The following is a 25,050-nucleotide window of genomic DNA, read 5'->3' on the forward strand; positions in this document are numbered from 1 at the left end:
ACCACAAAAACTTTATTAAATAGGAGGCGACCTAACTAAATTACAAAATACAACCTTTGCGCGCCCGGGAATCTCTGCGTCTACACGCGATTTCGGAGCTTACCTCCCTCGAGACAAGTGCCAGAGTCGCATACGCGGACGCCAGCACATCCGAGATCAATCGAAGCATCGTAGGTAGCGTCTCGGTGCTTTATTTTATCTCATAAATAGATTTTTTATAACAAATTACAGGGTATAACGTTTGGTAGCAATTTCGTTAACGTCCCGCCGAAGTGCGCTCTAATTTGCGTCTAATAGAGTTTAATTTGCATCGGAGTGCGGGCGAGTTGATTGATTATGAGTTTAGCGGGTTCGATAGTTTTTAGGAGCAGGTAGCGTCGAGCGGTACCACACGCTGCCCCGGGACCACAAAGGGGCGCACTCGAACGCATTTATTCAATTACTGCGACAATGCAGTTTCGCGTAAAACTGCACAAAGGGATGCACGATAAAGGAGGCAGGTAAATCTCCTGGAACGACAATCGCTCGACAATCGCTCTCCGCACAAAGATTTTAGGACGAGTCAAAAGTTATCCGCGGGCGGCCGTTTACGACTCCTTTCACGTCGGATATAATAACGGCAACGCATAGAAAGCGCGCTTATTGTGATTTTAACGAATACAAGTGTTGCCGGCATTGTGGATGCGACGAATTATGTTAACAATAGTATTTTAAGTGACGAACAATTGATTTTACTTCGGCTTAACGTGAAATTTTGACAGTTTCGAATTGACAGTACGGCTCTGAAACAGTCAACTTCTAATGTTATTTAAACTTAATTGAAAACCAAATAACCTAAGATTGCATTATCGAACACGAAAACCTTCTGCATATTTTGTATGCCTTCATTCCTAAGTCACTCTGCTCCATATAGCTTTCTCCTACGCAACCCTGATCTGCGGTTTCTGAGAGAGCTTCCGAACTTAATTTATATAAAGAGGTCTGATATAAGCATATGGAGTGCTTTGCCACAACATTAACGTTACGTCTTAATGCTCTTAGCAGAAATGAATGTCACTTCGACTTTTCACGTTCGTCTTCTTCAACATGAGATCCCTACTGCACGGTGTAGGCCTTCACATTGACTGGTCTTGCACTTCCTGCATCCAGCGACTACCAGCTACCATTTACTCCACTTTCCTATCAATAATTTTTATTTACCTAGAGCAGTACTTTCTAATCTTTATTGTGCTATGTCCTAGACTTTATGTAACGTTCATATTTTTTATATTAAAGAGAAAGTGATTCACTTCGTGTTCAGTCTCGTTTCCAATTATCTCTCTTTAACAATCAAATTGTCCCACTGTGGGATGTGGGCCTAACGTAAGTTGCATAGAACAGTTGCACTTTGACTACTGTTTCTGTATATAGGATTTTAAAACTACGTCGTGTAAAGAGCGAACGAGCGAGGTATTCAGGATGCCAGGACACGTCCGTCCAGCTGTTACCAGATCGTTCCCTCCGTATCCATTATTCAATCTATAGAGTTTACTCAATTAAAATAGTGCCTCGTTATGCGACATTGGATACTGCATCTTAACAAATGACCTCGCTGATACACGACGTGCAGGTGTGAGGGTGAAAAATATATATAATATAGTTAAGTTATCGACTTAGTTATTAAAATAATTTAAAATTACTTATATAGTAGATATGTACCTAGCCTTAGGGTAATTGGTTATTGGTGTAACAGCTTTGAAGGTGTTTTTATAGCTTCAAATATTTTATACAAAGTGATCACTCTGAAACTCTATGTAAATGCTACAGAGAAATTACTTCTGGCAATACAAAGTTCGCAAATACAGATAGTGAATAATAAACAATTTAAATATGTAATAATTCTATTTTTGAAAATGCTTTGTCTCACTTTATTATCACTGCGTTGTTTATTATTTCTGGAACGCCCTTTAAAGCTATTACATCTGTAATCAATGTTCCTGTATACTTTACTCGTTGCAGCATAAGGCTACTTGTACAATAAATAATTTGTCAAGGAAATTACTTGCATACTAAGGAAATATCAATTCTCTAGTAAATAGTGTTTATGTCATAAAAATATAAAAGATGGGTTTATATTCTTTAAAACTTATGATCACCTGTCATGACGTATCTGCCGGAGGGGTTTAATATAAACGAATGGTCGATGTGTAGACGAGTTCGTCGATTGGGCCGCTCGCTCCGAAAACACCAAAGTGCACATAATAACAGACGACGTGAAACGCTCCGAGAGACTAAGTCGCAGTTACATCGAAATTGGTGGCTGCCAGCGGAGACGGTATCGGCCGATCGGGGCTTATTAGCATTTAATTCGTGTTGTCCAAAAGTGGGGGCTTCATGGGTCGCTGCCCGCCCAAACGAGCAACTTCCTCGCCCGGGGGACGCCCCCCCGCGCTATGTACTTCATCGATCTCGGAATACGTGTAATTTGGTTTATGTACTTTAACCATTTCACTGTCCACGTAACCGTGAGTTAATTAGCGCTGTGTTAAAAGAACAAACCGTTGATTTGACAGCGCGTCGACTTACCGATGCACGGGTAGTTATTAACTCCGCTGTCATTTCGACAAAGAGAGTCAGCGTAATTTTTTTATTTAGTTCACAAATCGTAATATATAGTAATGTTACTAAGTGTTTAAATTACAAGAAGAAAAAAAAACTTTAAGAAATTAATTCGTTTTCAAATTGTACCCGTATTAAATTTAACACAGGCCAGAGAACCAGAGGATATATAAGATTTTTATATTATCTTCTTAGTATGTGAAAAAAAAATTATAAACAGGTGAATGTTGTCAAATCTTTTTGTACAGAATAAAAGTAAATAGATGTAAAAGTTTCAAATGCTTTAAAAGTATAGCTTATTTGCTATCATTTAATGTATAGTTTAGATTAATCGAAAATCATTGGTTTCGGAAATAAGAAATGGCGTAATGATTATATTAAAATAAAATGCGATCATCACTAGGAAAAACAAATGAATGTAACGTATTTCAAAGTGACCTCCTTATACAGTGTGATTGGGAATAGGTTTAAAAACTTAAAAAAATTACTGACTATAGTTTTATATCACCATGTAGGTATTCAAACTGTGTTTTAATGAGTGAAGGATATCTGATCGGAATTGGAATTTAATATAATACATTGGTAAAGGAGTCAAGGAGCCGCCGCTAACGAAGCGCAATTACACGAGGCCTGGTTACTAAAAAAGCAAATACAAGTACATAGACAAAGCTTCAAAACACCCGCAGCGGAATAGCTCTGTTAGCTTAGAAACAATAACTTCTCGCCGGCATTAATGGCGGATAGATCTTAATCGATCCTATACATTTTAATGCGAGGCATTTGTTATACGGCGCGCGACGTGAATAAATTTGTATCCTATTGCCGTGTGATAAGGTGTTAATTTGATTAACTGCCCCGTGCGCGGTCGCTGCAACGTTTGACAGGTTGCTTATAAAGCCGTTGGTCCACCGAACGGAGCTTTATCTACTCCTTCCGTCTGGGTCGAGACGGACTCTTTCTTTTTTGTTTGTGTCTGATGCACATCGGCTATACAAAGACACCGGTGGCTCTGGAAAGCGTCCTTGATGTCTATGATACTAGACTTAGCGATTGAACAAGTCGAAGTTTGGCTCTCTCAGATGCTATAATGTCTGGTATATCACAGGAGACGCTATCGCAAGGTCACACTAAATAAAAGAGTAGCTAGTTTCTTCCACCGCTTCTTATTCCAGCGCTGACGCTTTACAAAGTAATAGTAGTGACATAAGACAGACAATTGTAATCGACCAAGTCGAAATGTGGCTCTCTCGGCAGACCTGGTATCTCTTATGGCGAGCTCCCATCGTAGGGCCTTTTGAACTTAGTCACTACATTTAAAGAAGAAGTCATTTAAAAGAGATTAGTCGCCCTCTGTCCCCTGCCATCTGGAACTCGCGGAATCTAGATATGTCATTTGTACAGTAGTGATAATCCGTTCCCAAAAATAGATCGTACGATCCAAAAGCCTTCAAATATTCTCTCGAGTATTTATTCTGTGTCAGCGAGTGTAAGTACAAGTGCAGTGCTCCAGTCGGTGTCCACCCTAAAACCTCTATCAAGCAAATATGTGACTTTGACATTTGTTTGTTCATAAACCAACGCGGTATCGGCCATAATGTTTTTAATGTCACTTGTCGACAGCAATTACTCGCAAGTGAGCGGCGCAGTCGTGGCACTACACAAGTATTTGTCTGTGACTTTGCTTGCCTCAACCTCCCGTCTGTCTGTCATTAATTTTAAAAACCTTATGCAGACTAATATGCTATAATATAACCTAACGGTGAAATTAGTTAATATATCAATGCGCCTTTAGTTCCTAAATTTAGCAAAGTAAGTCGTACAGGCTGTAATAGACAGGACCTAAAAAATTTACATTGTTATTAGAGGTATATAACCAAGGATAAAAATTAAATTGTACTGTGATATAAAACCTACTGTGACAGTTCAGAAGTGAAGGAGAAGCAAGAAAGGTCGTGTATAGAAGAAAATTAGTAAACCAGAGGAATGTGAGATGTTGTGAAGAAAAATAGAGAAGTGTATGACTGAGATTGTCACGGAAAAACGGAGAGTAAAAGAAATATAAATAGAAATGAAAAAATGATTGGATTGTAAATTATCTCGTCCTTCGCAAGATAGGGTTGAACTAAACTAAAAAAATATATCAAGGACGTTGTAAACTCATAAATTTTATTATATTGAACGAATTTGTTGTTACACCGGGACGCGTTTGGAACATTCGCTGTATTACATTTTAAATTTAAATGTGCTTTAATAAAGGGGATTTAATTACAGTTGCTATATAATTAGATAAGTCATTTTTCTCTTTACATATACATGTGCGAATAAAACAATAATAATTAATTTTAAAGTTTTGAATGATAAATAATAAAAGATAAATATATTTCTGTTGTTACCGTATGTTTAAAAAGACAGCATTTTGATTTATATCTTTAATAAAAAGTTATATTTATATAAATATTCATATCTATGCAAAAACAAATACCACAATAGAATCATGAATTTAAATTAGTCTTAACTCATGTCTGAAGGACATGTGGTTTTGAATAGCACTGTCTGGGATTCGACTCCCGTAACAGCGTTAGAAAGATCACGAACGCCCTGTACCACGTGTGCGATGGTATCGCATTTCCGGTCAAACACGGTTCAAACTATAAAAAACTGGACGCGTCAAAGATAAAGTGTAGGGAAGATATGTTTTCCTTTTTTTTTACTTAATTTATTATACGTCTTATGCTGTTAAATAAATATAAACAAATCTATCACTAGGAACAATCGTAAACTAGATATTTATCTAGTCCTGTAGGGCATGTACTATAAAAGCAATTAATATCATTAAGTACCTAACTAATAATATTTAAACAGGATGATTAGTTTATGGAATTAAAAGTTTTAAGAAGGATGAATGTATAGATCATTTGCCAGAACCATTAAAGTTTTTGTACTTTTTTCCAGTCCGCTTGTAGAATTTTGATTTTTTTTATTGGAATTTGACAGGCCAGTAACATACAATATAAATACTCATTAGATAGATGGCAAACAATTATTAATTTTAATATGTAGTAACTCGAATTTTAAAAACGCTTTTACTTACTGTATTATAATCACATTATTTATTATTTATGAAAAAAAAAACATTTACTTTTGAACATTTATATGATGAGTTGAGAATGAGTTAAACACGAATTAAAAATCATCCTGTATATATATAAACCATATATACTAGGTATTCGCTATATAAAATTATTAAATCTTTAATGGGAAATGTGTATGGTTTTACAATACACTTCCGTATCTCTGAAATGTCGAGTTTAAAAAAACTTTAAAAAAAATGCTTAAAAAAATTACTGTAAATAGAATTTTTAACAAATAATAGATACTTGTGACGGTGATCACAAAGAAAAAATGGTTTGGAACGTCTTCACCGTTCCGGGCCATTTGGTAAATACGAAGATAAAGGATTGCCATTTTAGGATTGCTCATTTTAATTCTAGTTTCTGAAACACAAATAATATCTGTGTATACTTGTTAAAGTTTAAAATAATAATTACGTGTTTGAAGTATCGTCTTAGAAATAATTGGCAAAACATATTCATGCCTATATTTGGTGTTAATGTAGATATAGTTATTATTTAGTAGAGATGAATAATTTGCATCGATCGTTCGAATGGCAGAAGCGTCGGTGTCGGTCGGCCGTTCCACGCCCACGGCGCAACATATGAGTGCAGCGGGGGCGCGCGCGCCGCTTTTATTGTTCGTAAATGACTGGGAGACATCGGCGACGACGATGCCCATGTACGGCCTAACGTGACCGACGATTAGCAACACTCATGCGACAGTGACAAGTTGTAAAAGATAATCTTATCTCTGTGCCTTTTATTGCATCTCCATACGTTCGCGTGTGCGACCAGTGACGTCATTTAATCGTGTTCCTCTCTGTCCACAGATACGCCAAGAAAAACCCTACTACATAGCGGACCCCGAGGTCGACTCATTAGTAAGTATCCAACGATTTTATGACCCCGGGGATAAATAAAGCGGACCTCGGGACGTCGTAAAATAGTTAACATTTTATACTTCACATCTCCGGATTGTTTACGACCCGATCGCGCCCGCAGGTAACGCACCGGGGACGCGGCGATTAAAAAATGTCCATAGATTGTCACTCATAAACGATCGGGCAACGAGAACGAGGCGGCCACCCACGGCCGCCATCCGACACGGGCACTTAACCGATTTTTAACAAATAAAATGTAAGGCATTACGAATCGCGGAGCGACATTTCGGCAGGCCCGCGCCGCGTGCGCCCGCGCAGCCCCAGCGCCCCACCGCCCCTCCACCCCACGCCGGATACTTCCGAGAAGGTCATTCGAAGCGTAATTTATAATGCGCAATAAATTAACGAACCCCGTCAAAACATTCTGGACCTTTGTTATCACAACAGTGATTTACAATGCCTTCTTACATTCAATATCTCGTCAACAGTTGTATGTAAATATTACAGTTCATTTCCTTTACCCCTTGTTATATATTTCTTTGGACCTTCGAGAACTTTCTACGGTATTCATTAAAGATGATGCATTGAATTGAATGGAACAAATGATGCAGAATGACGTAAAATAGCTTAATCATTTTACTACACGATTCGGACTAAATACAATAATTATTAAAATACGACAAGAGAAGACTAGAAGGAGCTAAATTTGATGGAAACTGGAATTATATTGAGCTTCTAAATACATTGTTCAACTTTAGTGAAGAGTCGCTTCAACCCATAGACGCCCACTGCAAGGCATATGCCTTCTCTGGAAACTTTTTTGTAAGCAGTAGCTAACCATTAAAACCTTAGTTAATGTATAAATTTAAGTACTTATGTAAGGTGTTATCGCAAGCCACAGTCTTCTGCCATCGGACTACCACTGTCTAAACAATACATTAGTGAAACTTAATAGAATAACTAGACCAATTCATTGCAAATCTTTATTATAAATTTAAAATACATTACAACTTCACTAGGACATTTTTAAAAATATTTTGTTTTAGATTTTTTATTTGTTATAGCTATCAATCTGCCATTGTTATGTTTACAAATACTTACATCAAATGGCTCATAATTGTTAGATTTTATTTTCATTACATGTATAAGTATACTGAATCCACGTCAAAGGTTTCTGAGAGTGGAGTCAATCATCTAAGAGTTTAGTTATCTCAACTGTTGAGTTGATATTTCGTGAAGGAGTTCTCAAAATTGGTCAATACCTCAAACCTAGTAAATGCCAGCCAAACAGCATTTATGAATGACAAAAACTGCCGTGATGCTTTACCTGCCTCACTTGATAAGCCGTCCCCGCGGCCCTGCATTGAGATAACGGACTCGACCGACATCTGCGTATATTTCTTTTGTACTTCATTTATACACAAGTTACCCTGCTATATAGGAAAGACGTTCTATGAAATTCCTACCAGCTTCCCACTTTGTCGACTGTTTAGTTCTTGGCCGGCTCCTCTCAGCAGATTAGCATTTCTATGGTGGCTCACGGACTGATTGTTTTTTGGTGTTACAAATAAAAAAAAAAAAAGATTTTTATTGTACATGTAAATGTCAACATAAAGATATTTCTAATTTTATTTTTGAAGTAATCATATTGTCATCTATGAGTCGGTGTACTGTATTGAAAAGACTTACACCTTCGACAATGTCGAACGAAAAACCTTTTCTAGTCGCTTTCTGCGATAGACAGAGGACACTTTAGCCGTTCTTGTTGACTATGTCTACTCTTTTGTCGTCAGCCCCCGACATACGGTAGTATAAGTAAAGAAAATTGTTAAGTCATGATATGTTTGTACAAAAGGCCGCCATTAAATCGTCTTTTCACAGCACACATATGATTGTTTTCATTCATCGGCGTATCTGCATCGTATCGAGATAACTGGCCGGCTTATGAATGTAGATGGCGACGGAGCTGAATGCGTCTGTAATTATCCCTTATCTTTATAAATATATAGAGCACTTCTGTCGCCGCGATGTTTTCAATGGCTCTTTCAAAGTATAAAGTAATCGAGCCTGTCTACCCCATAATTATAGAGTTCCTTGAATGTTAGTGCTTGTAGATACAGTTTGTGCCCTCGGGGTGTGGTTTTTGTGCAAAAGAACATCAAGTGTTTGTGTTATTGGTTATTGCGGTGGGGTTGGTAGAGCTATTGAAATATACACAATTACGTTACCGAGTACTGCTGTATTACTGTCTTGAGGACGATCATATTTTTCAATTTTAATGAGAATAACATTAAAAACGTCGATTTACTGCAAATAATTTCGTTCGTTATTCCGCATTGGTATTAAAAGGTTGATTTGAAATGTGTGAAAAGCTTCAACGAGACGGCTCATTTCGTGTAGTCGTTTTGTACATGTCCAAAAAGCCTCAAATTCTTTTCTAAATTTGTCGATTACTAAATTTTATAATTAATTATTATCTTATGTCTGTCTGTGTCTACAAACTATATACTGCTGGAAATTATTGGCCTGTCGCATCACAGAGAGCTCGACCTGATCCGAATCAAATCATCTGTTTGTTATGGGCTTGTCTCAGATGAGCACGTTTGGTAACCTCGTATATTATGTTGAAGGTCCTTATTGAGTTCAAACTGATTCTAGTGTCCGTCTAATTGGACTCTTTTGGAATTCTTCTCATAACGTACACATGTGGTCACTTTTTAAATTTTTACAAAATAGTATTTATTTTTCATTTACCACAGATTTAAGTCTTGTACCTTTTAATGGTGTATTATATGAAACTTCTGCAGTACTCTTGAAAGGTCCTGCAAATCTCCCCGTTGCCCATAAATGATGCGGTGTTACTTTCTTCGACCCTTTGCTGCAAACCCACCTGACAATTGTTTCTTAGCGCGCCAAATACGGGACAGCCCTTGATCAAGTGCGCCACGGTCACCGCACCGTGTGGTCACTTTGAATGATTCCTATGTGGATAATAACATGAATAAATGGATTTAGCTAAGTATTCATAGTTAAGACCGGTAAGGCCGGGCCGGGCTGGTGCACACGCCGCTCCGGGAGGCCCAGTTTTTGTCCGCGCCCAAGTTATCAAATATCAACAAAGGAGAGTTTAAGTTTTTTAATGCATTAAACTAATATTGGGAGTTCGGGCGCGAACGGGCTATTCGTTACGGCGGCGGCGGTGACAACGTTTTCACACAATCACGGATAAGTCTCACTCCAGTTTTTGTACCATCAGTATTACGTCATCTGGCAGACAACCACTGTATAGGCCTCCACCGAAAATCACAGGTCTTTCGATGCCTACTTCTATTTCATATAATACTTCAGCTTGGTAGAATGAACCTTCAACTTTAGGTTGATTTGTAAGGATTTTAGCCATATTAAATTTATTTGTTAATTCCCATGTTATTTTTTATATTATTTACAAGTTAGTGTTTCCCAACCTTTTTTTTACTTTGTCCCAGCTTAAAAAACTTATGCCTCCCAATATTAGTTATATAATTTTTATAAATAAAAACAGTTTAACTCATGTCGAGTGTATTTTGGAATTGCCCACTTAATTGTCTCCCTGTGGGGAACACGTCCCACGTTGGAAAATATTGATATAACTGAGATTTTAGTTAATTATGTACTGTCTAGATTTAATTTTAATAAACATTTTTCTGTGTCATTTAGTTATTTTATAAAATTATTTACCGCAATTATCTAAGAATTTCCTTTTAATAAAAAATTAAATCCCGGAGTGAAAGGGTTAACTCTTAAATCTCTTGTAATCAAAATGCTCCTCTGTAGGGCGTGGGCCTGTCGTTGGGTAACACTGTTCTACTCTCTTCTTAAACTGTTTCGTAATTAGATTAAAACATTTTTTTTTAAATATTTATTGGCTTCTTGTTTGTTTCTTCACAACGACGTAACAAAGAGAAGTTTTTAACATTATAGTTCGTGTGACCACTTCCTGAAGCCTATTCTGTATCACCATCCTCAGTAATAGAAAGTTCTTGAATAGACTTGCCTTGATGTGACCAGGGTGTAGGTGATCGTCCATGTGGTACATCATCTGTTTTTCCTGCAGTACTTTGTCGAAGTTATCTAGTCTGCGACTAATGTACTCGAAATAATACATATTGAGAAACATTTGGCAAAGAAAGCCTTGGTGATGTTTGCAGTCATAGACACTGTATGTAATTTTTTTTTAATATCTAACAAAGTGTCATGTTTATAGATACATATATCGAGTATTTATCAGTTCTAATTATAAATTTACGTTACGTTTTATCGCGGCACGCTCTGCTTTCTATTTGACGTTTATTGCCCGTGATTTTAATAATATAACGATGCAATAAAACACGTACAAAGTGCACCGACGTCGACGGCAATCATTCAACTTGTCATAGGTCCACGGATTTTATGTCTCTCATGACAATTTGGTGACACTCATACTTGTAAAATGTCTTTATAATCAATTACTTGCATTTGTAATATACATTCCTGTCATACAGATGCACCATGTGACTATGAAACTGAAATATGTATTTTTATATATATGTTATGTTTCAGTAGGATTCGTACTGTCATAATAAGCAAGCTACAATCCAAAGGAAAAGATAAATATGACATACTTTTTAATATAACCTAAAAATGTAATGTAAAATAAAATAATCATTTTACAAAAGCCAATGTCATTTTGCAATAAAATATCTTATTGATAAATAAATATCTCATGTATAAATAAGTTTTATTTCTTGTACACTTCAAAAATTTAGTTATAATTTGATATTTTTAATTGCAATAACTTATTTAATGATGGATCAAAGGCAAATTACAAAAGTAATTTTTAAACTGTGGCAGAAACCTATGTCATGCTGTGTTCTGTGGCTAAAACTGATAATGATTTCTGTTTATGATATTGTTTGTTTTGATTGTAATCAAATGTTTGATAGCGAGGGAACATCGTTTTAATTTTGACTGGGTACAAATTGGATTGTTTTTAATATTTTCCTTCCACTATATTAATTAAGTCGTGCTTATACGAAAATATGAAAAATTACGTAGTCGAATTCGAGTTTTTATTAAGTTTTGGGCATAAGAACATATCGATTAATTGTTTTTAATATACTTAAGTTGAATACTAAAGAATTGTCGATACATTTAAATTATACAAATCATGATGTGAATGTCCGTTAAAATGTTGAAAATGGACACCCTAGTCAAAACCCGCGTCGGCTACCAGGCTGTTTGCTCACGTCACATCTGTGTTTGGACTGTCACGGAATTCCTGATACCAACACTCCCCACGCCGGCCCTGCTCGAACAGATCCGCTGCCACTTGTGCCGTTATACGAATTAACTCCATGTCATTCACACCTCCGTGTTTTTTAATTATCACTTTTTTATTTAACCTCGACTGGGTAATTCATATCAGCGTCTAAAAAATCTTAACTCGATTATATAAAAAGTAGTTATTAAAAATTAATGAAGAGACGAAAGTGACGGACATGTATTTGGGTCGAGTGGTGTTTGCCAGCGTGCAGCGCTCTCGGAAGCTTGTTCAAGCTGCACGGCGGTAAGCTCGGCAAACAGAGACCGGGACAAACAAGCTCTGTGTGCCCGGGTAACATATTTTTATCAGCGTCCCGGCACCCCGTCAGCGCTGTCATCGCTGTCTGTGCAAACACGCGCTGCGCCAGCGATCCCCTGATTGTTATGGTCGCCTGGTACTCCTTTTGAGTTTTAACGTTAATTATAACTATAAACGAGGAGCAATATTCAAGTGGTTAAAGCTAAATGTCAGTTAAATGTGTTATTTGTTGACAAATCGGACGAGGTGTCAATTGGTTAACCGTCCAGTTAAATATTTGAAATACAAACAACGTTCAGTTTACTATGATGTCCCTAGTTACAGTGTTGGAGTTCAACGAGTAAAATAACATTGAATTAGTTGACATGTGTGTAAGAGTTTTTAAATAAATAGTTAAAATATCGGAAAGCAACGAACAACGAACCCTCTTAAGAACAGTAAACAAAGTAGTGAACGCGTTCAGATCGGATCAGTTTGTTTGTAAACTTGCTCCGGGACCATCGAGTTAGCAGTAAAAGTTTTCGACGAGCCGCAAGTAAGGGAATGAGAGCCTTCAAGTTTTCCAGACGAATTAGGAAGGGGCGAAGCCCTCTCGCCGCGTGGAGGCCCGCCGGCAATCACAAACAAATCAAAGCGCTATTAAAACCGCATTAACTGCCATTTTTAGATGCGTATCGATTAGAAAAAGCGAAGGAATTATCAAACGGAATTGCATTGGTCGATCGGAGCGCAGCGGCATTTTACCGCTCCGCGGGGCCGGCCGGTCGCTTCAAACTTAACGAGTTTGCTGCACAAACCCATGAGAGTGGCCTTGAAACCAGTTGAACCAAAAACAATTTGTTAATTGCCCAAGTATTCATAGAGCTTGATCAAAATGGAAAGAAATTATCTTTGGAGAGAATCATTCCTTCTCCCTGCGTCGTGGTTGTTGTCGTGAGTGATTCTTTTGGGAAAATTATTTGCGCACTATGTCACCTGTGGCATCGAGCGCGGTGTCGGACCTCGTGGTCGACGTTCGTTCACCGGTGATCAAAAGTTTTTCCAAGATCACTAAACGTGAGAGTCATTAATGATAATAAGAAGCGAGATCATCACAGCCACACTTTGAAAAGTGTTTGACAGATGAATTAATGTCAAAGACGATCAAACATCGATAAAGAACTTTAATTTTTCTTCGATAACATGCTTAACGTTAGGCTACACTAGTTCTGAATGCATTTGTAACGATACGATAGTGTTGAGCCAATACAATCGATACACTTTCAATAATCGGTATGCGCATCCCTACTCAGGTACAAGAGGCTTTACGCAGGCATTGTTCGCTTTGTCCACTGCCCGTTGCTGCCTGGAGACACAATAAACTAAGTACAGTTAGGCTTTAGCCCTTTAGGTATTATCTAGTTCTGACTTTAAACGTCATTAGTGTGAATTTAGATATATGAAATAAATATATAGTTTAATTTCTTCAAAAGACATTTGAGTGACAATTATTTTCTATGGTTGTGGAACACAGTAAACAATGTATTCAAGATGTTCTTTACTAAATAATATCGATTCTTATTTTTAAGTAATCATATTAAAATTTCTATTACGTGCTTCTTCTGGCAATGAAACATTCTGGAATAGGTTAATTATAAAAATAGGTTATAGGTTTTCACGCACTCTCTAATAGTCTTGTGACTAAATATTAATTTCTAGATCTAGACTAAATATATAAGACGATATGTATTCAAGCTTTAGAATATATATTTTTTTAAATTAAGAATTACATGTGGAATTAATTGTTGATGCTACTCCAGGAAGCTAATTAATGCATTATTTATAAAAATATCGGCTCTTCTCGGCGGAGCTGCCTTCTGAGCCAGTGTTACCTTCTTGTAGGGATAGTAATGCCGATATTTAATTGGACAACATGTACCATCGTAGACTTCCTCATCAAACTAGGCGAGATAGAGGTCAAATACTTTGCTCACAACCATTAAAAAATGCTTTATAACGTGTTAAAATACGGGAGCTATGATGCTTGTAAAAACATCCCGATATTCTAAGAACACACAACAAACACAGGAGGTTTTTTGTTGACCACTTTCTATGGGCTGCAGTAGAATTTTTTAGTTTTAAATGTATTTCATGTAATTATGTATCTCAGCGTCGAAAGGAGTTGTGTTATTTAAGTGTACACATTTGCTCACAATGTAATTTGTTATTTTTATATCGAAAATAATTCAAGGCGGCGTTACATGCGCTTATGCATTGTCAATTATCTTTAACATTGTTCTACAACCGGCTCGAAATACTGACCTGTTGAGAAGAGCTGTTTTGAAATTCAACAGTTGCTCTTTGAGTTTTTTTTAACAATATTTGATGTAAGTTAAAGTTTTATATTCAATAGTACTGATAAGTTTTATTTGTTTTCAGATGGTGCAAGCGATACAAGTTCTCCGGTTTCACCTGTTAGAGTTAGAGAAAGTGAGTGCCTTGTGTAATAAGGACGAGGGGGAATACGTCGCAGCAGGACCGGTTCACGGCTTGCAGCCGCGTACCGATCATCCGTACCGATACCGATAGCGGAGACCCGTCGTCAGCGAACCTAAGCACATATTTTAATAAATTCACGTGAAACATCGATTCCTACCAACTGTTCGCGCGGAAAATGAAACAAATAAAAACAATACAATAACACAATTAAATTCAATAACAAATACAATACTTAGAAATATCTAGGTACCGTGAACTAATGCTTGGTATATTGCATAGTGCAGAATTATTCCAACTTTAATCTGAATAAATTGCAGTATGATACGGTTTCATGAGTAATATTTGCGCGATTTTAAGAAGTCATCAAGCGATCCTTAGTTTACAAAATACGTCCATCGGCAGGCGACGAGGCCAAGAGCTCGGGCTCCGCCGCGGGACCGGTCGAGAGCCCCGCTAACGGTAACGCAATGGCACCCGCCGCCCGCCGCACTAATTAGACGAATAAAATTCAAATCTCCATCCGGGCGGTAAATTAATTCTATCCGTCAATATTATGGTCACGTTTCAAACTAGTTTGTCTAGCGTCCGCGTCGAGACGAGCGGGAAACGAGACACCGCGCTCGATTCCATAAAATATCCGGCGCCGCGGCCGCGCGTCGGGCACCGGTGAATTCGTTAAAAACCGTACGCGCGTGAACACAACGGCTCCGTAACGAGATAACCGGTAACCCGACGCGCGGATACTGCCCGCAAACAAAACGAAACCGCGCTCCGAATTCACGGACACGTCCGCGGGGCGCCGCTTCCAAATATCAAATGTTTGCTCTATTCCAAATTTGAAAAGATACTTTTTTATCGACGTTACATTATACTGCAATTATTAATGCATAAGGGCCACAGATACAAAGAATATTCTAAAATCGATGGTCGATATTACATTCGTGTAGGAGAGATCGGCTGAATATATCTTCGAGGTGTGTGAACGGAGCCCGGGCCACACGTCCGCGGTTTTTGTCCAAAGATAAAAAAGCGGTCCCGTTAGCCGAGCTGTTTCCGCTCCACTAGGCGCGGCCACAGGTGATACTTTTGAAAGCTTTCAACAATAATTAAAAACGAAAGACAAGAAACCCGCTGGCGCGCAATGAGGCCTCGTTAAACCTTTTTTCGGCTGCGATTGTACTTAGCGACCCCGAGCTCCGTATTGGCGCCATTTTCGTATTGTTTAAATGCCACAATGAAAAGAGAAAAAATTCAGAATCGCTTTTGGCCGCGTTCGTTACGAAATTATCTGTGCATTGAAATGTCCAACTGCGGTTTTGATTTATGCCTTTAATCAGTCTTAAAGGTGCCCGCGGGCGGCGGGCTGCGATTGGACGACCCGAGGAGGCTTTTTCAGCGAGAGGGTCCGGGTATTGCCTTATTACCTCACGGAGGAGGAACGTTTAAATCGACTCTTTGATGGACGCGTAGCGCATTTAAAATTAAATTTAAATTTTAAATATACAAACATTTTCCACCGGCGAGCGACCCCGTCCTGGCGAGTAACTTCCCCGATAGTAGTAAACGAAATCGCGACAGGCGAACTGTTTCTGAATATTACCAGAGCGCTCCATTAAAACCGTTCGGTTTGACAGCCAACACTATAATGGCGGCCGTAAAATCGTAAGCAAAATAAAAAAGCCACGTCGGTTTTTTTTTTTTCATTTAATATTCCGTTTCTAACTCGTAAAGCTTATCTGTAACAACGTGGCTAAGTGATTTACGATGCGGATCAGATTTGTTGGTTTACGGGCCTCGAACCCGGGCCCCCGTTTACGACCCGTCGACCGCATTTACAGCGCCGGCCGTTTCACTGCGACGCGTATCGGGCTTTTGTCTACAAAACTAGTACAACGTGGCGTGCAATTCCACGAGACGTTCTCCTTTGGCCTGATGATGACTAGCTCTCATTATCTTCCGCCATATATCGGATACTTACAATTACAAATACACTTTTCAAATATGATGCGATTTTAATCGAGCAACCATATTAGGTGAAGTACGTTTTAAACCCTCTACTTTGTCTTTGATGATCAGTTTCACCAAGTTTTTGGTAGGCAAAATTTCCAATATACTCAAGCAATGAACTGAGTGACAGTGAGCGGGGTATATCGCTCGTGCAATTGACCCAAAGATTCTCGTGGCGTATATAGACCTCGTAGTGGACTGACGTATCAAAGATATTGATCTTTGGGATGCCTTTGTCTTACTGTTGCCGTCTATCGATGATGACGGTCATAATTTAAGCACTCGTATGAGACAGATGTCTAGTGGTCGTTTTGATTTATTGAAGTATGGAGGCATCAGCTGGTCGCGCCTTCTAACTAATAAGGAGCGTGCATCTCCAACACCATATTTCCAAGACGTCAATGGGATTCCTGTCTGTCGCGTGAAATGTAACAGAAATTGAAAAAAATGCGTTTCATATGTTGACTAAGCCTTATCTTTTTACGTAAAAAACCATTACTGTAACGAAAGAAAGACTTTAAATGCTAAAGGAACTTTGCACCATTAATATCAATGATTAAGAAGTGGTTCCATAAGTTCCGGAATGGTAGTAGCAGCACAAATTTCTTGTAGATCTTCAATTTAAAAATTTAGAACATAAACTATAGGATTAACTGTATATGCGTGACATAGTCCAGGTTTTTAAAATAAAAAATAGTGGAGTGTCAGTTTTAGTAAGTTAAAAATAAAGCACGCTTGCCAGGGAACCCTCGTTGCGCGGGTGCACATATGGGTATAATACAGATTGTAATTCGAAACAAACCATTCCGTGCATACCGAGCCGTTAAACGCTGTGAAAAAAAATCAACATGGCGGACTAATTCCCGCCAAGTTGCCGGCGACGGTGACCGCTCAATAAAAACATTGTAATTATCGCGCGAATAAAGTATTTGTGTATACTCGCGCTGTATCTCGCTAATGCACCGGCGTAATGGACGTCGCCCCGGCCACAGATAACCGAATCTTTATTACGCACAGAACAGATTGTAAATGCTTAATAATGTAAATAATTTTTAATTTCCAATTTCGAAGCCCATGAGCTAAAAGTTCCATGTTATAAACACTCCTTTTACTAACCGCCAACCGCACTGATCCCAATTGAAACTGATTGGATTTACTAAGACGGGTTTTTACGACTTCTGTTCGACTAAGCTCGCCACACAGTCTCGACTGTATTGTAAACATTTAAAACAATTTACTATATCACTGGACTGTATACCCGTAATTGGAAATTCTTAAATCTCAGTAATAAAACGCAATCTTATTAGATATTCGTCGCTGTGAATGTACGATGTGTTCCGAACAAAAATGGCGGTGTTTCACTCCGCTCATACGTCAAGCGGCCGCCGCGACGTCACAGTTCATTCGAAATTTAAATAAAAAGCGTCCGTTCAGGAACGCGCGGCGCGTATCTCAATCGCGCTTCCAAATTTGAATTTTCTGGAAACAGTTCGATGTTCGAAAGGATAATCGGGGAGAACTCGTGTCCCGGAATGCCATAATATCTCATTAATGACATCGCAGTGCCCGGAAGAATGGCGTATGGGTCAATTAAAGTTGCGCGATAATTAACCTTCGTGGTATTAATATACGGCTTATATTGAGTTGCGTTATTGTAACATTTTCAAATTGGAATTTTAGAAGAGTTACGATGTAAAATCTTAGTTGGTCGTTGTCACTAAATCGAAAATAGTCGCGCGCCGTGTAAGCGCTCTCCGTCAACAGCGTCACGTGGAAAGCGCGCTGCTCGCTGAGCCGCGGCCTCTCCGTTGTCAATAAAATCCACGGTGAATATGAATTCCCGCGCCCACTTGTAATATTACGAGCAACAAAATGCGCGCGTAATTTAGAGAAGCCGTCGATTAGGGAATTAGTTCGGCGGAGACGTAATTGGCTGTCAACGGCGGGTAGCGTCGTATCCGCTTCCGGTTACGCGTTCTATTTTCAAAATCCGCCAAGACAGGCGCGTTCGTTTTTCGAAAACGCTGCGTTCGATTTTTTTTCCCGCGTCCCACCTGCCTCGGCTTTATTAGTTTTCGCCGAGCGCTGTCTAAAAGTTTCTTTGGTCTTTTTATTGCTTTATGTTAATTTAAAAGCTAATTATGCCTATGAAAATGTATAAGGTACGGAATTAATGCGCTGTCGGGGGTCGTGCTTATGACGAGAAGGAAAAAAAATGGTTTAAATACATTGTTTTTTGTGCCGCGTTTTTATGCGACAGTTGGCCGTGCAAGACGTATTCCCTCTCCTCTTCGTTATTGCTTTCTGTTGTTTTATTTGTGTTCAGTTTTGTTTGTTATTTGATGCGCTACGAAACATTCTATTGTCTCATTTAGCTGGAAGAAACTAATTGATCCTATGGGTTTTCAACGGTCCCTATTGAAAATCTACGGTGGAAGCCCATGCCCAGCTGTGTGCGTCCTATAGCTGAAATGATGATGACGTCGGACCAAGAAATAGCATTCTATCTTAACCATCCAAATTTAAATAAATTTCTGTAATGTATGCACAGGTTTTTGCTGCCGTTTACAAAAACTATATCGCCGTATAAATTCATTAATATTTATCAGCTTTTACTGCACGAGTGAACCCCGTGACTAAATATAGCGCAGGGAAACGTACAAATTCATAAAACAAGTAATTAACATCGATGGTGGAGTTTTGATAAATGCTGTTTGTTTTGGGCGACGCCATGGCAGGGCATGGAGAGACCAAAATTCAAGTAAGATTACTTTAGATTAAAATCTAGATACTATACACCTAAATATATGTTGTCATTAAAAAAAATGGTTTTAATAAATCCATCCAGATGTCCACTGCTGGAAAATAGACGTACCCTATAGATTACCAACACAGATTACGACACTTGATTACCATTGTATCATCTTTAAATAAACAGGAGTTATCCAAAGGAGCTGCTACTTTCGTTCTGGGTTAAAACAGAAATCTCACAATGACCTTTTTGTAAATGAATGTGACAGGATTATAAAGGGTAACAATTGTTAACCCATAGGTTTCCTGTAGGTCCGGTTGGAAACGGCCTCACATCGAGACTGCTTCCGTGTACATGTTGTGTTGTAATGTGTGATCGGGTGAAGAAGAAGCGTAGTGGTGCAGCGAACTAACGCCGCGCTCTCGGTCGCAGGTGCACGAGCTGTGCGACAACTTCTGCCACCGCTACATCAGCTGCCTGAAGGGCAAGATGCCCATCGACCTGGTGATCGACGAGCGGGAGTCCGCGCGGCCGCCCGACGCCAACGGCGAGCCGCGCTCCGCACCCGACAGCAGCCACGACGGCGCCTCCACGCCCGACGTCGTGAGTACCCCCTATAGCAAGTCCCACCTGATTCAGAGGCGCGATCCCCAGCTAGCACCCAACTCTACCACGAGCTACCTCGTGCACCCCTGCTCTTAGTTTGGCCATTGCAAAAACGAAGTCCGCAAAGGGGGTGCTCGCAATTAGCTGTTATAGTCCGCCTCCCCGCTTGCCCCCGACAGCCCCCCGGGCTCGACGGGGCCCTCCCGCTTCAGTTCCTTAGAACAAATCTTCGTTTTTGCAATTGGCCAACCTCTTGACACTGTACGATTCTCTCGATCTGACAGCGAAAAGCTTTTCATTTTCAAAATTAACACTCGCGATACAGTGAAGGGGTGTTCAGAGGTGCGACACGCGGCATGAGCGCCCATGTCCCAACTTTGTTTGCGAAATTATGTATACGATTTGATGGAAGTAAGCGTACGTGAAACGTTCTTTGTAATATTACACATGTGTATACCAAGCAGCCGCACTCGGCCGCCCCTCGGCGACTCTGAGCTTAGTGTAAACATTAATTAGGTTTATTGGGAAACTATTGGAAAACGATGTATACGTAAATGATACAATTTTAACTTGCCTAAGTGAGATAATAAGAAATTTTACTTAAGAGTTTTAAATTATTGTCATTGGTTTTAATGGTGGTAGAAGCTAGAGCATTACGTTTCGGCTAATTAAATATATAGGCGGGCGCGCCGACCCATCCGGCGGCGCGGCCGGCACTAGTTAGTGGAAACTGAAATACGTACCCAGTATACGCTAGGTGTAAGCGCTGTGTGATGGATGTGCGGTGTTGTGTTGATAGAGATCTAGATGCTTCTACAGAATACATTGTCCCTCACTCGCTACCGGAGGGATCCTTGTCGAGGTCCGTCAGGGTCCCTCTGCGAGGACAGGCCTCGTTTGCTATCGGTAAGGCGGCGAGGGCGACGATCCATGCGATCTATGGATCCATCGATCGCATGGATCGCCGGCCCCGGCGCCTGTATGTTTGTTTAGAGCTCTGGGAATATTTTTGGGCGTTGAGACTGAATTGTTTTGTTTGTGTTATATATTATTTCTCGCATTGTTAACATGGAAGCCATACTATTAACCTTACGTTTAAGAGGAGCGGCACTCCCCGCCCCCGCGCGGCCGGGGGGGAGTGCCCGCCTGATTAGTTACATTTTGTCTGTATATGAGTTTTTAACAATACAATTTTGTGTAGTTGGTTCTTGTCTAAGCTAGGGTAGTGACATCGCGGTAGGTTTCTTATGATGTACGTAAACTTATTTTTATTTCGCAAATCTAACTTTTAAATGTATAATAATATGCTATTTGGTGTACGTCCATCTTGTATGTCAATGTGATTTTGATTAATTGATTTTATATTTTTATTTTTCTCTAAACGGATTAAACAATAAAATGTTCTGTTTGAAATAACACTGGAGTTTGTTTTACTAGCACTGTAAGTACTACTCGCGCCGGCGCACCCGCAGCGCCGCGGACCAAGTGTCCGAGGATTCTGTTGTCACAGTTTCAATAAGACCACTCTTTACACTATCGAGCTAGTAAGTAAGCTACTGTCTAAAGTCCCGCTTCAGTTTAGCAGCTGCACTAGATGGACAGCGAGTGTCTACAACTCCAGGCAAGACTTCGCACAACTAAGATGGTATAAGTCACATTTAATGTTAAGTTTATAGATTATATAAATCTTTTACCTTATCAATTTTCAAAATACAATTTAAATATGAGCGGAATACGAAGAATCGCAACGGGGATGGTCTGAAGAAAAATCAAGGAAATTTTAAAAGAAAATGTGAAAATTTGGTAACCCCGAAGTTTTATGACGTCGCAATAGTCCCCCGGCGCGGGGCGGCGTTAAATTGTTTCTTTACGACGCCCCGCGCGCTAATCTCGCGCGCTACAGCCTCCTGTAGCTCCGCGAAATCTTTTCCGCTGCCTTTACACGACCAACTGATGTTTTATTCTCGTTTTATTGTCTGCTATTGACGGTCGGAGCCGAGGCGCCCCGCCGAGAGATCTTCAAGCGTAACGACCTCCGCCTCGCGTGCGGTTTATTTGCCCTCGAAAGCTTAGATGAATCCAATGATAAACGCGCGACAAAAATCTATTTTACGTATTTTAAAATTGACATACGACTTAGTACGGGCGTAACATTTAGGATTAGCGTAGTGCGTGGAGTTAGTTTTTGCATTGGAGTACAACAGTGGTCGCGCGATGAATAATGCAACGGCGCACGGCCGGACAGAGACAATAACCCGGGGACGGAGCCCGGATTCGCCCGAGCAAGGCGGCAATTCGTCGCGCCGCAGCCGCTGTCGAATTACCACACATTTCTCCCCCGGTTATGAATCTATTGAACTGTTTACCCGGGATAAACTCTGTGTAACCTCGATCCCTAATAATAACAACGTGTTCACGTTCTGCGAAACGCACAGTGTTGTTTAAATCGACGTCACTGGTAGAATATCAATAAGGATTCGAGAAGACAACTATTTAATTTGTTGGTAAAAACTTTATGAACGCAAACTACAATCTTCAAATCCGCGTTGATTGATATTGACTGACTCGGGATACTAATACATACCCGGCAAATTATGTCAATATAACTTACTTCTTCCCACTTCCGACACATCTGGCACTAACACCTTCCAAAGTGCGGAGCTTCAGAATTTCTCGTAATAGTCCGATATCTACCGATTAAAGTACTGAACGCGATACGAGTGAAAACGTGATAGCTTTTAAGCCTTGACTCCATGGATTGTCCATCTAAGCGACCAACAAGAGAATCTGGTGTACTAAGCAAAGTAAGGGCCCGAGTCGAAGACGCAGAGGTGACACCCCTAGGTTCAATTACAGTATAAATATTTAGACTAAGCGCCTTGCACGATCAACCACCCGAAGAAGCTAAAAGTCTACCATGAAAATAAAAATATGTATTGATCGATTTAGTTCGAAGACGTAACTGTCAAGATTTGCATACGTTAGGCATTTAATTGGAGTCTCCTCAAAGTTTAGTGAAACGCGTGTCCTCCGGCCGGTGATTGTGATGTATCGCACGCGCTGGTCCGACTGCTTTATTACATTGTAAATTCTGTTTAACCTCCTCCAGCGCGCGCGGGTCCGTAGGTGAAGTCTAGATCGTTCCATAAATCCTTCTAATTAATTCGCCGGCGAACAGCCGCGCCGCCCTGTTGTTTGTCTCCTGTTTATTTGGTCGGCGCTCGCGGCCGGCTCATTAGATCGTGTTTGATTATTTTTAGGTTTACAACTGCCATTAAGGAGGATGCCTCAAATGAGAACTGTTAGAGCGTCGCCTTCGCACAGATAAAGTAGCGCTTAGTGGCTCCGCGGGCAGCGAGCGGGGGAGCCCCGGATATTAATACTGCGACTCCTCGTAAACGATGCGCCGGGAGCGGCGGTGGAGAGTAAACATGTCAATTTTGGCGCCAAAACGGCAAAAAGACGCCGCCCGACGCTCGTAAACCGCCGCGTTTGCGCTGCGGGGCAGCCATTGGCCGCTGAACGCCCAATCTGCGTCCGCGGGCAAGCTTTACGAGGCCGCAGCGCGGTTACTTCGCTCGCGAAATTTCTATTAATAAGTTCGTCGTAAACGTCGCGTAATTTATTGTAGCGGCGCTCCGGGTAATTATTTTGTTTATAAGGACAACATCGTCAGAGCGCGTGCGTCGCGTGCGGCGCGTGCGCGGCTTGCGTGGGGTACCTGAGTCACTTGTCTTAGCACACGTAACCCACGTGCGTACACATGTAGCGTTACATTGATCATGCTATTCGTGTGCCACGATAGCCTCGCATGATACACGTGAGCCACGTGCATGCACGTATATTGTACATATATTGAGTACATTACATAGATCGCGTGGTTTATGTGCCATCACATAGGTCGGACTTGTGCATTTGCCTCCACAATCATCTAAAATCACGTACGTTTCGTGGGCGACGTGGGCCGCGTGTTACGTCACGTACATCAAATATCTGAGTCGCGTGCGTTTAGTGCGTCACGTGTGTCGCGTGCGTCGCTTAACGTTCACGTTCGCTATTTACTCAAACCGTCGCAATTTCCTCTGCGTCTGCAATTGTTCAGTAACAGCTGATAAACGCCGTCTCGTGTTGATCGACTATTAACTGCTCATTTCAATTGTAATTTCCGAACGTTTACCTGCCAGCACGCCTATTAAACGTTGCCTTTATCCTGTAAAAGTTAAAAGAAATACTAATCACGGGGCAAGCATAAATGAGATTTAAATTATTTGGTGTAGAATAACGAGACGGCGGCCGGCCGATTTCATTTTCCCGGGACTGTGTTGTTGTTCCGGGATGTGCTCAGGTTTTCCTCTGCACGTCACAAAGGGTCCGGGTAATGGGTCCGTGGCCCGCTGCGCTGCAATTTGCGGCGCTCCCCGGGGGCGCCGATGTCTTCATTCGCTTTGTGGCGCAGATTGATTGTTTCCTTATTAATTGACTTCAATCGCCAGTTGGATACAAATGCAAATCCGGAGGTAATGCAATGCATAACACGCGATATCGTATTTCGAAGTAAATATAACTCTAATCATTTAAAAAGTCATTATAATAGTGCTCTCGTTAAATAACTGAATAGTCTCTTTAAATTGATAATGTAAACACTAAAGTACAACCTGATGGATTCTGTTGGATGAAATAGCAGATAGAGTTTTAAAAGAATCAGTAAGAGAACAGTAGGTGGCTCAGGTTAAATTGAATACTTAAACGGTTGCCCAGCTGATACTCCAGTTACCTCAAAAAGAAGATAAAAGACAAACAGAAGATTTATAAGAGGAAAAAATAGAGAAAATTGGAACCAATAACACAATGTATAAGTACATATTTAAAAGTACAATGTACGTATTTCTTAACTTTTCGAATGCGCTAAGCAAGAGATATACAAAAGAATAAATATTATTTTTTATTTGTTTGATACATTTGGCACTGAAATAGAAAAGATTACTGAGACCATTTTGATTTTCACTTTGATTTGCT

The 25,050-nt window shown here is 40.0% G+C and overlaps 1 protein-coding gene across 9 annotated transcripts in view; it reads left to right on the forward strand.

Annotated features, from left to right (window-relative positions):
- Positions 1-25,050, forward strand: part of hth (homothorax) — a 375,595-nt gene that overhangs the window by 47,982 nt on the left and 302,563 nt on the right. For all 9 annotated transcript variants that reach the window (XM_068762761.1, XM_068762765.1, XM_068762762.1 and 6 more), the window contains exons 4-6: positions 6,542-6,592; positions 14,610-14,660; positions 19,861-20,031. In XM_068762761.1, coding sequence (XP_068618862.1) covers positions 6,542-6,592; positions 14,610-14,660; positions 19,861-20,031 — 273 coding nt within the window. The remainder of the gene's footprint in view (positions 1-6,541; positions 6,593-14,609; positions 14,661-19,860; positions 20,032-25,050) is intronic.

The sequence above is a fragment of the Battus philenor genome, unplaced genomic scaffold (genome assembly GCF_028537555.1).
Source record: "Battus philenor isolate CCGP_79_NKW_IND1 unplaced genomic scaffold, ilBatPhil1.0.hap1 SCAF_17, whole genome shotgun sequence".
NCBI lineage: Eukaryota > Metazoa > Arthropoda > Insecta > Lepidoptera > Papilionidae > Battus > Battus philenor.